The following is a 14,006-nucleotide window of genomic DNA, read 5'->3' as shown; positions in this document are numbered from 1 at the left end:
AAACTCATCAAACGAGAAGAAATTGGACTTCAAGTTTGTGATGCGATGCGGATACAGTTATCAGGACCAACAAACTCACCAAACCCAAAAGCAATTTTACACACACAAACATCAGTATTTCTATCTGTCTTTGGGGCGGAGATGGGTCATCTCTTCCTTCCCACTTTACTCCCAAGCGAATCAGAGAGCCCCTGGGGAGGAGCTGTTTAAACTGACCACCTCCTCCAAGTGTCCTGATTGGCTGGATTCGCTTCTGGCCGAGGTCAATCAGAGTTTCGAACAGAGTGAGACCCCAAACCACACTAGGTCAAAAGTCAATGTTTATCTTTACCTTATCTTACTCTACATTCCTTCCCAGGGGATATTTTCACCTAAACCATTCTCCCACAGACATTTAAACTCTTCTCCACTTATTTTACGATGTCTTTTAACGACTTAGTGACCGCATCTGGCTCTTAGTGGTGATAAGGATCAATGTTGGTGTGTGAAACACAGAATCTCTAAGTCAGTGAATTTAAAAGTGAGAATAACATTCTTTTTCTAAGTGATTATCAAAACCCGTTTGTGATTACATAAAACAGTTCAAACAATATATGTTTACTTCAATACAGTGTAGAATCATATCTTTTTACTTCAGTGTGGAGCTGTCAAACTCGACCCTAACGCCGCTTACAGCCGGCCAACTAAAAGTTGTTCCGTTCACGTTGTCATTTTTACTCCTTCGCTTCTTTGCTTGTGAATCCAAAAGCTGCGAGGCTTGGCTGTTTTCGTTTCGCCATATTTTTTATTACAAAGCCAGGGTTAAAAAAAATATCAGTATGAAAATATCAAATACTGCGCCAGCATCGCCTGCCGTAACCATAGCAACGTAAGTAGCGTAAAGAATGCAGCGCCGCCACGTAAAGATGGCAACACCCAGAAATATTCACAAATATAAAACAAATATTCAGAAACTGTAATGAACAATAACTATTATTTATTTCAAGATATATACGCTTTTCAGCATACATTATTAAAGGTAGGGTAGGTAAGTTTGAGAAACCGGCTCGAGATACACTTTTTGTTATATTCCATGGAATGCTCTTAACATCCCGATAGCAATGAATATATTAAGTGCTTTGACAAAAAATCCATAAAAAAATGTCATCTGTGGAAGCCGTAGTACTTGTATCTGCTTTGTTTTTTATTTTTGCACTTTAAACTGGTCTCATATTTATTCATACTTATATTCATTTGTAATTATCCATTTACTTCATGACTGTATATTTGTACATAGTAACTCATACATATGTATACATATCAACATCATTATCAACAGGCTGGACATAATGTAATTCACTTTCACAATCATTGTAAACATCTAGTTCATCCTTACTGTTGTTCTGTTTATACTTATATATTTTATTCTTATATCCTTATGTGACCTGTACCTGTCCTGTGTTTTTTATTCTTGTTGCTGTTGCTGCTTTAAAGGCCCTGACACACTAGGCAGTCACCAGAGAACTCGCCGACACCGACATCGACTGTTGCATCGGCGAGTTCTCCTGCGTCTTGGTCATGTGTCGCACTGGAACACACCACAAAGACTTCAGCCGAGCACGTACGAACTGCGCATGCGTGAGTGACAATAACTCTCCTTACCAGCAGGCGGCGGTAGTGTGTATTCGTCATTCAAAATAGGCAACAACCGGAAGACAGAGAAGAAGAACAGACTGATATAAACAAACAAATAGCGTGTGCGTTCCATTTTCACTCTCGTCCATCGAAAACATGTTTTAGAATATAAAAATACATGAATGATGAAATGAGCACATAAAGTGCAGACATACTATAAAATCACAGTTAATAGACCTGCATCTGATGATCGCAGTGTTCTGGCGGGTGTGTACTTTATTGAGTCAGCAATGTAGTAATGTAATAATGGCCACTTCTTGCTACATTTCCATTTCCATGTGATGCTTTTATCCGAGGCGACTCACAATAGGTAAATGAACAGCAGTAGACAGTATCTCATTTACTTAGACACTGTACTTAAGGACAATGTTGAGGTACTTGAGACTAATCCTGCAACTTTATACTGACAAATAAACCCATGAGATGAAAAACCGGACTTGACCAAACAAATCACGGAGCTCTCAGCAGAGGACAGCCAGGGACGCTCCCGCCGATATCAGAGATGTCCCTGCTATGTGTTGGAGGTAAGAGAGGACATTTAAGGGCTATGTTTGATGTCTTTAAGTATCACCTGCTGGGGTTTAGCTGCTGTCCTGTGCCTTCTTAAATCGTTTGTTTACGTCCCTCACTGCCGTTTCGCTTCTCATTTGCTAGCTGAACAGCTGATCAGAGTGGTTTCTTGGCCCGTTAGCTTGTGTCCGACAAATGGCCGATTCAACATGTTGAATCGGCCATGTGTCGACCGTGAAAGGCCAAATAAGGCGTGTCACGGCCGAGGGTTCGGGACACACCAAATTGACTTTGGGCGACAGGGCACGCTTTGTCGCCAGACAACCGAAGACGGCCGATATCGGCCTGGTGTGTCTGGGCCTTAACACCTGAATTTCCCTGCGGGGGTTAGGGATTAGTCCTGAGGGAGATGCACAGTGCAGATCTGGCCCAGCAGGAACGGCACCTGCAGCTGGCCGTAGTGGCCTTTTACACTTGCATTTATGTATATAGTTTTGCTGTGTTTTACACTTTTGCATTTATGTATATAGTTTTCTGTGTTTTACACTTTTGTATTTATGTTTATAGTTTGCTTTGTTATTTGCACTTGTTTGATGATTAAACTGTTTGTTTGCAACAAGTATTTTTATCGTGATTTCCTCTGTGTTAATAGTAGATCTCTAAACAAACAAGACAGACCACAAAACAACTTTCTTCATTTATTAGAAAGATTTTCTTTTCATGATCTGGTATTTTCTCAAATGTTCTTATTATGGGGCAGTACTTACAGGTGCTTGAAATTCAAATATTTACTAAATAGTCAATTCTGATAACATTTTTTTTTAAATCATTTGACAAACATGTATATGTGAAAGACTAAAACATATTTATTTATGTTCAATACAATTTACAATCAGTACAATGAATGTGTTGCTATTCAAGTAGCACATCATACCCTCTCGTATGTCACTGCCCTCCTCCTCTGCACCTTGTGCCACTGCTACCCCAGGCTCTGTTGCTGCTGCTGCATCCCATTCATCATCATAGGCCTCTCCATGACATTTGTTGCACAGATAGGTGTAAGTTTCCTCAGACGTCCTGAAGTTCTGCACCCACTGAGTGTGTGTGAAAGATGGAATAATCACACCCCACCACTCGGTAGCTCGGTTGAACGTCCAAACACAAGGTCTGCGGCGGCAACTTTGCAAATGGTATAACTTCTGAAATACACATAAAAAAGCATACATATTTTAATACATAAAAGTGGTAGCTAAAATTAATTAAATACTTGAAACACTGGTCGTATAGTGAGCTTAACACATTGCTAGTTAGCGAACGTTAGCTTACCAAGTAGCGTTGTCGTTTTGTAGTGATCAGTCGTCTTGTCGTCTCTGCTGCGTTGTATGATTGCGCAAACTCTCCTGTTAGCTTCTTCTGTATTTCGTCTTGCTATACGCAGCCTTTTCCAAAACAACGTTTGCCTCCTTGCTGTGATAAAAATCAAGAACCAAGTAAACGATCGTCTCCATATCCTCCATTGTTGTGGTGTTTTGTGAGTTGTGTCGCATTGAACATGACGTCACGGCAGTTTTACGCAGCGTCGCTCCGCCCGCTGAACAGCCGATCGCCCCGCCTACACTGCGTTACTATAGTTACTACCCCAGTTACTAAACTGTAATGGAAACGCAGCATAAAGTGAGCCTGGCCTACCAAGGCCTAACCATACCGTACTAAGCCGTGCTAGGTCCTGCAGTGGAAAAGCGCCATTCGTGAACAACTGTTCACCTGTCTTACATTAAAGGGCCAATACCCCGCCTACAGCTTCGACACTATTATTCATCGATAATCTAGGTAATAGCAGCATGAATCACTACAATAATTAACATCAACACAGGGTCATCCAACATATAATCAGCATAATAAAATGATACTACAAAAAATGCATTAGATCTCATCAGAAATAAAGATTAGGCAAATGGCTTCAACACCACTTTGAACACAAGCCAACAAGGGCCAACTATTTTTATTATATTGGAAAGACAGAAGAGATCTCTACAACTGATATCTCCAACACTCTGCAACTCACACCAAAACTATAGGGATTAATAAATAGCACTACATGTAAGAGGGAAAATAACTATCATCCTGGTACAATGTGAACTTATAAAAATAAGGTTAAAGAATGGAGGTAATTACAGATGCTGGATCTTTGGTTGTTGGGTCGGTAGGGTGTGGACTATTGGAAGGGGGACCCTCATTGTTGCTTTCTAATCAAAACTCTTATTAGATTCACAACAGAAGAACAAAGGTCTTCCTCTCGTAGTGTTTGATGCAGAGCTGCTGTCTTCTCTCACAGTTTCTCAGTTATGATCCTCCCTCCCCTGCTGCTGATCTAAGACACTATGATGACAGGGGAACATTGTCTGTGTGTGTGTGTGTGTGTGTGTGTGTGTGTGTGTGTGACTGCTGTGACTGCTGTGAACCAAAACAGTCAGTAATCCTTGCTCTACGATGATCATAAACTGCTGAGTGCTGATCTGCCATATATGCAGAGATGCTTTTATCGCAGCTGACTTGGGTTTAATCTCATTATGCCAATACGGCTGGGGTTATAGCACTAGAAGCTCATCTACTCTGACATTGTTGTACTGAGTGATGCAGAAACAGAGGTCAGGTGTGTGTCACACATCTGACATGATGATGGAGGTGGACAACATTAAACACTTTAAAAGACAACACCAAACCCCAGGAAGAGCCCAGGGCTCGTACGTGTAAACCTACCTGGTAATAAACCTGTTTCTGATTCTGATTCTGAAAGTTCACTTTCAGGAGGATTGTACTTCTTTATTTACCTCTATGACATAGTGACATCACTATGTAACACTCACGCTTCCAGGGGCAAGGGGCGGGACATCTCTAAGCGGTTGACCAATCACAGAGCCGGCCAGCTAACCAATCAGAGCAGACTGGGCTCTGGTTTCAGACAGAGGGTGAAAAGAGGTGCTGCAGCACAGGCAGTATGAGAAAAATAAAGAGCTTTTTGAACATTAAAGCATGGAGACATGTCACAGTAGAGACACTACATACTGATATGAACCTGAATATGAGCTGAATAGAGCCACTTTCAAATCAACAAGTGTTAAGAGTCCCTTTACTCAATGAAAAAACTATAGGTGATAGTGGTGTAGTTTACTTTGGTGTGTACATTATGATCAAAAAGGAAGTTCATTGTGGGTGTTAAATCGTGAATTATTTTTTCTATACAAAAGAATATTAGCAATATATTACAGGACTTACAACATAAAAAAAAAAAATCATCTTTAGTAATGTTCATTTTTACTTACATTATTGATGCATCCACAGTAGCTACATCTGCATGGCTGGAAAGTGTACTAACTAACTAGGAAGTTAAAGGTAGGGTAGGTACGTTTGAGAAACCGGCTCGAGATCGCTAGAATTTGAAAATACACAACCGGAGAAAATCTGCCACTTCCTTACAGAGCCCCTCCTCCAACACACACGAACGCGCACATGACCAATGAGGGCACGAGATAAGTTTGTGCACAGATGGAAGGCTGACAGGCAGGTAGGCCATCCAGTTATTTTAGCCGAGCCGGCTAAAATGATTGGTCGTGCTTTTTACAGTACTACGGCTTCCACAGATGACATTTTTTTATGGATTTTTTGTCAAAGCACTTAAGATATTCATTGCTATCGGGATGTTAAGAGCATTCCATGGAATATAACAAAAAGTGCATCTCGAGCCGGTTTCTCAAACTTACCTACCCTACCTTTAATAAGGCAAATAAAAATCATATATTCGTTTCCTTCTAAATAAACTGTGTCTGACAGCAGCATGTCTGTGCAGAGGCTCTGCTCCAGACTGTGGTACACAATATATTTGCAAGGGTGAGACATAGGTTAGGTGTCAGACTCATAAATATTCTACTAATGCTTGGAAAAACATAGCTTTACCCTATCTTCGCCAAATATCAGACATATGGTGTCGAGCAATTGGCAATTTATTCTTCTCTACTTGTTTTAAAGCTTGGCACAAACTCCATCTCTGCAGTCTGTTACATTAGAGCACATTAGACTGCAGTGATTGCTCCCCCAGGCTATGACAAATGGAGAGGACTCCTGTTTCCATATGGACAGTAGTGACTGTGTAGATCCTCTTCTCCCTCTCAGATGGCTTTGAAATGCTTCAACAGTCTAACGACACATGCATCGCATACCGTTTCCAGTAAAGGTGCGAATGGCCCACTGAAGGCCCAAGGGCAAGGATCATATGCAGTCCTGACCTGGATGTAGGAAGAACCAGATCCCTTCACAGCATAGTAGGCCAATAAACCAGTGTCTGGAAGAGAACTCTGGCAGCCACTGGCAGCCAGTGAAAGGAGTGGAGGAGTGGTGTATTGTGGGAGAACTTAGAGATGTTAGAAACCATGAAGCTGCTGCATTCTGAATGATCTGCAGAGGTTGGATGCCACTTGCAGGTAGAGCAGTCAAGATGGAGTTGCAGTCACCAAATGATGTTATACTTAGGGTTGTCAATCGGTTCAAATATGTAATCGCATGGTTGTCAATACATCATAAAAATATATTTGAGGTCCATTCCTTCATCTACAACAAACAATACTACATTTACTATTTGTTAGAAAAACATGAACAAGTCCAACAATGTCTTCTGTGATTTTTTTAATCCATTTATCTATGTTGATACACATTATGCATACGTTGAAATCCTTTGACTGATGTGTGTTTGTGTATATTTTATTAAACTTAATATATATATATATATATATATATATATATATATATATATATATATATATATATATATTGCATTTTAAGAAAGGATTTGATTACAAGGAGTACATAACAAAATAAATACTTAGATACATTAAATAACTACATAACAATCCACAAATCAGGAAAAGAGAAGAAAGAAAAAGAGAGAGAAACAAATGTGGGTAAAAAACAAGGTATAGTTTACACATAATCGACACTACATTAATATTGTAATGCCTAAACACACTGCTGATCTATCTATCTATCTATCTATCTATCTAATACTCATACATACATTATTAGTGACATCTTACCACCTGATCAATATAAAGGTTTTGTGTTCTATAACTCACCCTTTTTTCTAATCTTGCATCAAAGATATGAACTTGGTTTCTGATTCTCATTGTTATTTAATTGTTTTCCATTCCATAAATCTCCTTTACTAGATTCTTCCATTGTGAGTTAATGAAGCTATTAAGTAATTATATTTAAAACAAATCCTTGTTATTTGTTTAATAATTGCTATTCTTAAAACAAGAAATAAGTAAGATTTTTCTTTTAATTCCCTCTGGTGTTTTCCCAAAAAGTTTGTGGGTTCTTGTTTAGAGACATTTCTCTTGTGTTTCCCAGAAGCCACACAAACATTTCAAGACCAGAATATATGACAATGGTTTGCCATCTGCTCACTGTATTCTGTACAGCATTTTGAAGTAGACTTAAAGGTGGGGTAGGTAAGTTTGAGAAACCGGCTCGAGATACACTTTTTGTTATATTCCGTGGAATGCTCTTAACATCCCGATAGCAATGAATATCTTAAGTGCTTTGACAAAAAAATCCATAAAAAAATGTCATCTGTGGAAGCCGTAGTAATGTAAAAAGCACGACCAATCATTTTAGCCGGCCGGCTAAAATAACTGGATGGCCTACCTGCCTGTCAGCCTTCCATCTGTGCACAAACTTATCTCGTGCCCTCATTGGTCATGTGCTCGTTCGTGTGTTTTGGAGGAGGGGCTCTGTAAGGAAGTGGCAGATTTTTTCCGGCTGTGTATTTTCAAATTCTAGCGCACTCGAGCTGGTTTCTCCGAAATTACCTACCCCACCTTTAATAGTATGAAAAGATGCAATTAAGTATTCTAAAATAACATCCATCGACAAAACCAAACCAATCCGGATATCCGGTTGTAACGGAAGGCCGGCTTCTCTCCATCCCAGAGAAATGGCCGTTCTCATTCTTACAAACACACTAGCAACATATCTTGACGTTTAGCAGCTAATGTGTTCCAGGGACTGAACTTCTCTACCGAGACTCGCCGCTTCACCGTGTTGTGCTGTACAATACCGTGAATGTAAATGTTGAGTTTTAGGTTAAGTATTTTCCTCAGGAAGGCTAGTTCTGCTGTTAGCTACCTGCCAGTCTGCTAGCGTTAGCCCGTTAGCTGCCGAGCCACTGGTCATCCTACTCTGCTCGGTATAGTCTGTTAATGGGAAATACATAGGACCTGAACCACAAGAGGACCGCCTTTCCGTTTTAATAGGAGAGTTAAATCACCGGGTAACCCCGAGCCTAAATGCCCGAACAAGGTCCCAGGATGAATGGCTTTTCTCTTGGCGAGCTGTGCTGGTTGTTCTGCTGTCCGCCCTGTCCGAGTCGCATCGCGGCCAAGCTAGCTTTCCTCCCCCCGGAGCCCACGTACTCGGTGCACACGGACACTGAAGGGGCAACTAGCTTACATCTAACCGAGCGGGCGGACTGGCAGTATTCTCAGCGGGAGCTCGATGCGGTGGAGGTGTTTACCACCAGAAGCAGCCGGGGTAACCGGGTCGGGTGCATGTTTGTGCGGTGCGCCCCGAACAGTCGCTACACGCTGCTGTTCTCCCATGGCAACGCCGTGGACCTCGGGCAGATGTGCAGCTTTTACATCGGCCTCGGCTCCAGGATAAACTGCAACGTGTTCTCCTACGATTACTCAGGCTACGGAGTTAGTACAGGGAAGCCTTCTGAGAAGAACCTGTATGCGGACATCGAGGCGGCCTGGCAGGTCCTGAGGAACAAGTGAGTATGAACCATGAGTGTGTGGTGCACGAGCAAATGTCCTCCTTTAGCGTTCATGCAATACGCTACCCCCTTTACATATTGATGAAGATATAAACTAAACTAGGCTCAGATCCCATCCAAACAGTCAACCACTTTACATAGTGACGTTGATAGGTTTTCAATGTAGTGACTCCCAGGGTCATGTGGTCAAATTTGGGCTATATGACAAATTGTGGTTTGCACACACTTTCAGGGCTTACATTTAGCACATACTAATTGCTAGAAAAGCAATAAATAGCTTTATATCTCTGTGGCAAAAAGTCTAAATCATCCACCACTATGTATCTCTCAAAATGTGGCAGCTGCATAGGCGTCATTTGCGCTGGGGATGCTGTGGACTTGTCACCGCCACAAGTATAACTTATAATTGTTCTGAAAAATAGCGTGCACAAAGAAATGTAATAAACAAGAACACTGGTTTAATGTCAAGATGTGCAATTTGGACATGTAAGTAAACTTTCAATAGAAAATGTAGTAAAATAAACATTGCTCCCGCTGTGCAGCAGCAGGCCAGGCACACACTTAAAAAAATAAATAATGTAAACTAAAAATAACTCCTTACGCTACTGACTCTTAAAGGTCCTCAAACAAAATGTTGTTTGGCCTGTTTCCCCAATTAAGTGTTGTCTTTTTGCTTTATTTTCCAGAATGCGTAGTTAAAAAAAACTCCCTTCAGTAGCAGTCTGTGCCTGTGGCAGGGGAGAGACACCTGTTAGGCACCGATGGCAGTTCACTGCTGAGCTGATATGGTCACAGTGTTACCTTGTTCACAGTTGAGGGACATCTATGGCTTGCTGCTATCTGCCATTAGGCGCTTTCACACAGGAGTACTTTTCCCAAGAACTAGGCCGATAGTTCTTGGGATTTTGGTTTCACACCAAAAAGATCTGGAACTAGAACCTAGTTCGCGCGAACCTTTTCACCCCCAGATAGCCCCTGCTAGAGAGGTGGTTCTTTCCTGGGGAGGAAATGGTTCGTGGGTGTGTCGGCCACACTAACAATTTCTGTTCGGCTGGGCGAATTGCAAACCATTTCCCTTAAAACTCAGAAAGGTTTTCTGAAGCCGCCATTTTATTTGCTCGCATTAGCATTAGCCCAGCGCACCAACGGAGAGAGACTAACTTATGGCAACACAAAAGAAAACATGGGAGCGGTGGAGTGATGAGGAGGTGTCGACGCTTCTGGCGATTTACTCGGAAGGCTTCAGTAGAAGCCAGTCCCCAACTCCGGGGACTTCCGGCCGGGGACTTCGGGTGGCAGTATACGCCGTGAAGTTGTTTGCGGCCTGCCAGTAAACCCGAAGAAGAAGAAGTGACGTCAGCGGCTTCATTTGCGTAATCCTCCCTCAGGGACTTATTCCGGTGTGAACGCGATCTACTAGGACAGTTCCGCAAAGTTTCCGTTAGAATTTATAATCTTTCCTCCCTCTCTCTCTCTCTCCTGACAACCGGTCCGTCTCATGCAGCTCGCTGATCCAGTAATGAGTGAACCGACAGTAAAGAATAAACATATTTATAACTAGTTTGGGTTGTTCCAGAGGTAGACAAACTAGCTAAGTATGTTAGGTCTAACTTGAAGTGTGTGTTTTGCTCCGCTCACCGGTCCGTCACAGCGGGCGCAGCTGTGATCATATAGAGCTGCGTGTCTCCGTCAGCAGCAGCTGATCTGCTCTCTGATCTCTCTCTCTCGCGACCGGTTATACTTCACTCGCGTTTATGTCCATATCGATCAGATCTAGCTAGTTCTAGCTAATGGCAACGGGGGTGTGGCGGCAAAAGTATAGCGCAGCATTAAGCATTTGTTTACATGAGGCGTCAACATTTCCCCTTCAGGAGGATAAATCTCTTTCTCCACATTAAATGTCAGACATTAGAAAGGAAGTGACTGTGCATGTAGCGTATTGACTCTTCTTGTCTGTCACATAAGTGGCGCAACTGATGCGGTATTGCGCTAAGGGGGAATTATTTTGACCGGACATTTTGACCGGAGAGATTTCGATTTTCAGCATATTTTACCGGTCATAGTCCGGTAATTACCGGCTAACGGAAACTCTGAGTTCCAGGACTAAAGAGTTCGGCGGGACTAAGTACCGGGAAGTAAGTACCGCAAAGTACTTGGTGTGAAAGCGGCTATTGTCAGTAAGAGATCTACTGTCATGTAGTGCATTATGCAGGTGCTAACCAGCTAGTTGGGATGCCCCCTGCAGAGGCTGCATAATGGAAGTGTCCTGCATCTGTCCTGCCTGAGCACAAGCACACCGACGAGCAGAGAGGGACATTAAGCTTTGGCTTTCATGATACAGGTGAACATGTTTCATTCTCTGGCCCTTCTTGCTAACAACCCTAATTTTCAGCAGCCTTTTTGTTTTTGCGTTCCTCAATCAGTTCAAGATGATGCCTTCAGGTGGTCCTTATTAACCAGCAAAGTAGGACATATAATGTGACAAGGGTGTATTTAGCAGTTGTGTCTGTTTAAGTGGTCATCAGTCACAGGTGTAAAACATTATGTAAACCGGGTCAAAGCAGTTTCTAATACAAATGCATTGTGGATGCTTATAAAAAAGAATTATATCAAAATAATTGTTTTTACAAGTATGAATGTTATTGCTAAGTTAAATAATAGCAGTGTATAAAAGCAGCTGAAAAGTAAAACACTAGTAGATGTTTAATGCAATTTGCAATTTCAGCAATATCTGCTGCCTTAAAGTGGACCAATCATGCTATATTTGAATAATATAGTGTAGGACCATACCTATATAAGGCATATTTATTATTTTTTTTTTTTTCAAAATACCAAACAGATCATGCATTTTAGCCATGCCTCATTTTGCTCAATTTGACATTTTCTGTTTTAGCAAGGGTTGATTCTGTGAGCAACAGCACCATCTAGAGGCCTGGCATATGTACTACAGCGTCTCCAGCGCTTTCGAACGGCAATGCCGTGGTTGTCTCCTCCTGATTGGTGGAGTTGGCCACGTCAGGACTATTCAAATTTGGATCAGTTTTTATCAGATCCGTTGCAGCCCCTTTTTTAGAGATTCCCTGGAACACCGGGGACACATATTCATGTATAAAAGACGTACAAAAGTGCATTTTGCATGATAGGTCCCCTTTAAGTTAAACGCAAGAGAAAAAAAAAAAAACATCTCGGCAGCTTGTATCCGCAATCTCGTTCTTTCGGTCATGACCCATCCTTCATGACCATAGGTGAGGGTAGGAACAAAAATGGCCCGGGAGACAGAGAGCTTTTGCCTTCTGGCTCAGCTCTCTTTTCGTCACAACGGTGCGGTAAAGCGACTGCAGTACCGCTCCCGCTGCTCCGATTCTCCGGCCCATCTCACGCTCCATTGTTCCCTCACTCGAGAACAAGACCCCGAGATACTTGAACTCCTTCACTTGGGGTAAGGACTCATTCCCTAGTGGACAGTCCATCGGTTTCCTGCTGAGAACCATGGCCTCAGATTTGGAGGTCTGTTTCTTACCTTTTTTTAATTAAATTGTTTTCCTGTAAAGAAACTAATCTGAGGGATCATAATTTAATAAATAAAGAGTATCTCTAAAATGTATCCTAAACTTGACTGATGGGGTATATGAGTGTGAAATTTGACTTGGTGAGTCATGCTTTGTGGTGGGACTTTTTTGCTGTGTAATCACCACAATATACAATCAATTTGTTTAACAATAAGAATTTAAAGTTTTTCATAGATCTATCCTCTTGATTTGGCTCTTTAAGTGCAACAGATTCATTAATTCAAAGCAACATAATGTAGGATTCTGGATTGACATCAGCACTGCTCCCTGCCAGCGTTCCCTCCTGCCCCGGGTCTACATCACTTCTCCTCCCATCATTCCAAAGCTCCTGTCCCAGCAGTTCAAACCCCAACATTCCCCCTGTGACTGGAGCTCCAGTGCCTGGCAGCACAGCTAACTGAACTAAAAGCTAACTGGCTGACCGCACATACTGTTAGCAGCAGTTAGCGGTTTAGCATTGCTCTAGCAACAAGTAAAAGCTTTCTGTCGATCAGGAAACTCCATAAATCACATAGTAATAGCAGCATCCGGAGGTCATCAGAGGAAAAGCCATAAAATATGAGCGGTTTTCACCAAAATCAATTTTGTCCCATTAAAGCCTCGAGCACTTCTCCTATGAGAAGTTTTGTCTCTGCAGAGTATGGTTGTATTCGGCTTGCACTATGTTACTTTCCCATTAGAAACAGTTATGGATAGTACCTGGTACTTTTTCAGTGCCACCAAAGCTGAGCTGAGCCGATACTAAAAGGTTCTCTGGAGAGCAACCTGCCCAAGTGTAGAACACTGTTAATCATTAGGCTGTCCTTTGGGGAGCTAAGCACCTAAGGAGGGGGTTTATGTTTATTCAATTTGTTCATAATTACACATTGTGGAAAATCATTAGGACTGTGCCCTTAAACAGCAATTTATTTTCATAGTGGTAGTCCCATTGCTCAGCCTTCAGGGCTCTGCTGAAATACAGCATCTAGAAAGACTTTGGAGGTAAAGATCTGTTGCTCAGTTCGCTTGACATTTTGATAATTGCCCATTGATTTTATTGTATTTGTTGTTTATGAAATTACATCTTCCCCATCAGGCTTTAAATAATCCCTTTTTTGTGTTGTAATGCCAGACTGTTCCCTGTAACCCCCAATCGTTTCTAAATGACCACAGTTACAGAGCATCACTGTGAAACAAAGTGATTTGGGTTGCAACGGCATAACAAGAGAGATTGTCTTCAAAGAAGAAATCACTGTGAATGTGATTGAAAAGCAGCCCAGACTAAGCTTCCTCTGCTTTTATTAGGAGATAAAAATAAAGCATTGATTCTGTCCGTGCTGGCCATGGCTCTGTGTCTGCTAGTGTTGGCCGAACAGGGAGTGTCACCCTGCATTGATGATGTGATCTTTCCCAAATGACCTAAACCAAGATTCCCGTGCAATTAG

General features: G+C 41.8%; 1 protein-coding gene across 2 annotated transcripts in view; it reads left to right on the top strand.

Annotated features, from left to right (window-relative positions):
• The first annotated feature begins 8,013 nt into the window (after nucleotides 1-8,013).
• The window catches only part of abhd17c (abhydrolase domain containing 17C, depalmitoylase), a 30,742-nt gene continuing 24,749 nt past the window's right edge, over nucleotides 8,014-14,006 (top strand). For both annotated transcript variants that reach the window (XR_004555642.1, XM_034127407.1), the window contains exon 1: nucleotides 8,014-9,010. Coding sequence is in view for 1 of the 2 variants with exons in the window: in XM_034127407.1 (XP_033983298.1) it covers nucleotides 8,526-9,010 (485 nt within the window). In the remaining variant the exon portion in view is untranslated. The remainder of the gene's footprint in view (nucleotides 9,011-14,006) is intronic.

This window comes from Trematomus bernacchii, unplaced genomic scaffold (genome assembly GCF_902827165.1).
Source record: "Trematomus bernacchii unplaced genomic scaffold, fTreBer1.1, whole genome shotgun sequence".
Taxonomy (NCBI): Eukaryota; Metazoa; Chordata; class Actinopteri; order Perciformes; family Nototheniidae; genus Trematomus; species Trematomus bernacchii.
The sequence above is the reverse complement of the archived record's forward strand: the minus strand, read 5'-3'. Positions and strand labels throughout refer to the sequence as shown.